This window comes from Protobothrops mucrosquamatus, unplaced genomic scaffold (genome assembly GCF_001527695.2).
Source record: "Protobothrops mucrosquamatus isolate PMUCROS unplaced genomic scaffold, P.Mucros_1.0 scaffold2320, whole genome shotgun sequence".
NCBI classification, from domain to species: domain Eukaryota; kingdom Metazoa; phylum Chordata; class Lepidosauria; order Squamata; family Viperidae; genus Protobothrops; species Protobothrops mucrosquamatus.
Window position 1 is genome coordinate 36,901 of NW_015388404.1, and position 3,478 is coordinate 40,378.

At 45.7% G+C, this 3,478-nt stretch overlaps 1 protein-coding gene across 1 annotated transcript in view; it reads left to right on the forward strand.

Moving 5' to 3' along the window:
* Positions 1 to 3,478, forward strand: part of LOC107295364 (acetyl-CoA carboxylase-like) — an 87,052-nt gene that overhangs the window by 36,453 nt on the left and 47,121 nt on the right. The window contains exon 7 of the mRNA XM_015824677.1: positions 1,410 to 1,545. Within this exon, the coding sequence (XP_015680163.1) occupies positions 1,410 to 1,545 (136 nt within the window). The remainder of the gene's footprint in view (positions 1 to 1,409; positions 1,546 to 3,478) is intronic.

A 3,478-nucleotide genomic window follows, 5' to 3' on the forward strand; every position in this document is an offset into this window, starting at 1 on the left:
TGCATCAGGTTGAGGAATTCTGGGAGTTGTAGTCTCAGGCACCTGTAGTGCATCAGGTTGAGGAATTCTGGGAGTTGTAGTCTCAGGCACCTGTAGTGCATCAGGTTGAGGAATTCTGGGAGTTGTACTCTCAGGCACCTGTAGTGCATCAGGTTGAGGAATTCTGGGAGTTGTAGTCTCAGGCACCTGTAGTGCATCAAGTTGAGGAATTCTGGGAGTTGTAATCTCAGGCACCTGGAGTGCATCAGGTTGAGGAATTCTGGGAGTTGTAGTCTCAGGATACCTGGAGGGCATCAAGTTAAGGAATTCTAGGAGTTGTAGTCTGCATATCTGGAAGGCATCAGGTTAGGAAATTCTGGAAGTTGTAGTCTTGGCCCACCTGGAAGGTGTCAGGTTAAGGAACTCTGGGAACTGTAGTCTCAGCACACCTGGAGAGCGTCAGATTGGGGAGGAATGGACTAACACGACCATCTGTCTAAGAGTTTTCAACTTCTGACTTTATATTCCAGCTGTATGATAACCATTTCTTGTTGTAAAATCAAGGTGGGGCATCTGATTTAACGGCCTTTATTCCAACATAATTTCAGTGGACAAGAAATGGTATTCCCAGTTCTTGTGGGAAGAACACAGCCTTCCATTCCTGCAGGCGACTGTCCCATCAATGAACTGTCTCTGCATTTGTCTTTTTCTGGAAGTTTTTAAGAAGAGACTGGACAGCCATTTGTCTGAAATGCTATAGGGTTTCCTGCCTGAGCAAGGGGTTGGACTAGAAGACCTCCAAGGTCCCTTCCAACTTTATTATTATTATTATTATGGATCATCGCACAGTCAGCCAGATGTTCAGACTGGATTTGGCATTTTGTCTACCTATCGAGTCCTTCCCAAGGACCTGGGATAGGCAGATGTGGATGTTTGATGGTATTACAGATATCGTCGTCGTCATTATTATTATTATTATTATTATTATTATTATTATTATTATTATTATTATTATTATTATTATTATTATTATTATTATTATATTGTTATTATTGTTGTTGTTGTTATTGTTGTTATTGTTGTTGTTATTATTATTATTATTATTATTGATCATCGCACAGTCAGCCAGATGTTCAGACTGGATTTGGCCTTTTGTCTACCTATTGAGTCCTTCCCAAGGACCTGGGATAGGCAGATGTGGATGTTTGATGGTATTACAGATATCGTCGTCATCGTCATCATCATCATCATCATTATTATTATTATTACTATTATTATTATTATTGCTATTATTGCTATTATTATTATTATTATTATTATTATTATTATTATTATTATTATTATTATTATTATTATTATTATTATTATTATTATTATTATTTCTGCATTGCTGATCTTCCCTCTCTCCCTCTCTCCACCTCCTGCCACAGATCATTCAGCAAGCTGGCCAAGTGTGGTTTCCCGACTCTGCCTTCAAAACCGCAGAAGCTATCAAGGATTTTAATCGGGAGGGACTTCCGCTGATTGTCTTCGCCAACTGGAGAGGTTTCTCAGGTGGAATGAAAGGTGATTATTGTAAAAAAAAAAAAAAGGAGCACGGTGAGAAACGGTGGTGCAGATGACAGAGACAATTGCTGGAATTTAGAGTGGGTTTAGTCACACAGGTAGTCCTTGACTTACGACCACAAATAAGTCCAGAAAGTTCTGTTGCTAAGCAAGGCAGTTAAGTGAATTTCCCCCAATTTTAGGAACTTTTTTTTACCTAAGTGGTTAAGCAAACCACCGCAATTGTTAAGTGAAGCATGTGGTCTTTTAAGTAAATCCAGTCACTATATATCAGTGGTAGTGAACCTATGGCACCCGTGCCAGAGGCGGCACTCAGAGCCCTCCCTGTGGGCACGCGTGCCATGCCCCAGAGATGGCAACCGTCCCTCTTCAACCAGCCACCCGCTAACTCGCCGAGGTCCCACGTGGCCAGATGCACCCCAGTATGGCTGGTTTCCCTCCCCCTGTCCCATCCCTCCTGGCCTCGCATGCTCTCCTTTTCCCGGGCAGCTTCTCTGAACTGCTGGTGGCGGGCTGCGGAGCCCCAGAGTGAGGGGCCGGCTGGCTGTAGCTGCTGACGGACACTGTCAGCCCCCATGTGCTCGCTGGCCTCTGTGTGCGGGGGGCGATGGTGTCAGGCAGCGGCCGCCCCGGCCCCTGCCTCGCCTTGCCCTGCGACAATGGCACCCCCACCCTGCCTCGCCTTGCCTCGCCTCACTCCACAGGGCGAGCCTCCTGCCCACCCCTCCACCTGCCAGATACCCCTTGGATCTCCTCCAACCCTGCCCACCCCCCACAGGCGTCCCTCCCTACGAGCAACATCAAGGGGACCAGGCCCACCTTGGCCAAACCCACCCAGTCTGCCATGACCAGCACAGCCACGCCCACCCAGTGGGCCACGCCCACGTGGCACCCGGCGATAAATAAGTGGGTTTTGGGTTGCAGTTTGGGCACTCGGTCTCTAAAAGGTTCGCCATCACTGCTACATATGAATGATTGTAAGTCGAGGACTACTGGTATTCTTGTCTCATGTAAAGGAAATCAGGTTAGGTTAACTGGGCACGCTTGTATGAGACCACAAAGCCCATTAATGGCAATGGAAAGATTCGGTCTGATGGATTTTCTATATGTCAATGTTTAGCTACTTAGCCCCTGTTTTACAGGTAGTCCTCAATTTAACGACCACAACACAGCCCAAAATTTCTGTTGCTAAGCAAGACATTGTGAATGTTGCCCCATTTTACAACCTTCCCATGCCACAGTTGTTAAGTGAATCACTGCAGTTGTGACGTTCAGTAACAGGGTTGTTAAGTGAATCTGACTTCTCTATTGACAGCCATTTGTCTGAAATGGTATAGGGTTTCCTGCCTGAGCGGGGGGTTGGACTAGATGACCTCCAAGGTCCCTTCCGACTTTATTATTATTATTATTATTATTATTATTATTATTATTATTATTATTATTATTATTATTACTACTACTACTACTACTACTACTACTACTACTACTTTGCTTGTCAGAAGGTCCCAAAGAGGGGAAGACATGACCCCCAACACGCTGTAACCGTCATAAATACATGCTGTTTGCCAAGCATCCAGATTTCGATCACGTGACCATGGGAATGCTGCAATGGTCCTAAAGTGTGAAAAAACGGTCATAAGTCATGTTTTTTTCAGTACTTTTGTAACTTGGAACAGTCACTAAATGAACGGTTGTAAGTCGAGGACTACCTGAACTCAGTACAGGCAATCCCCAAGGTTGGGGGGTGGAGGGAGGAGAGAGGTATCAGTACGGTCAGTGGGAGAGGCAGATATGGCGGGAGCAGAGGACCATATCAGGTTAGGGGAGCACGCACACGCTATTTACAAGCTTGTGGGTGCTCCGGTCCTCAGGTCTCTACTCGGCCTCCAGGAGACTTAGATCCCCCGGCCCGGGACCATCGGCTGTTGTTATG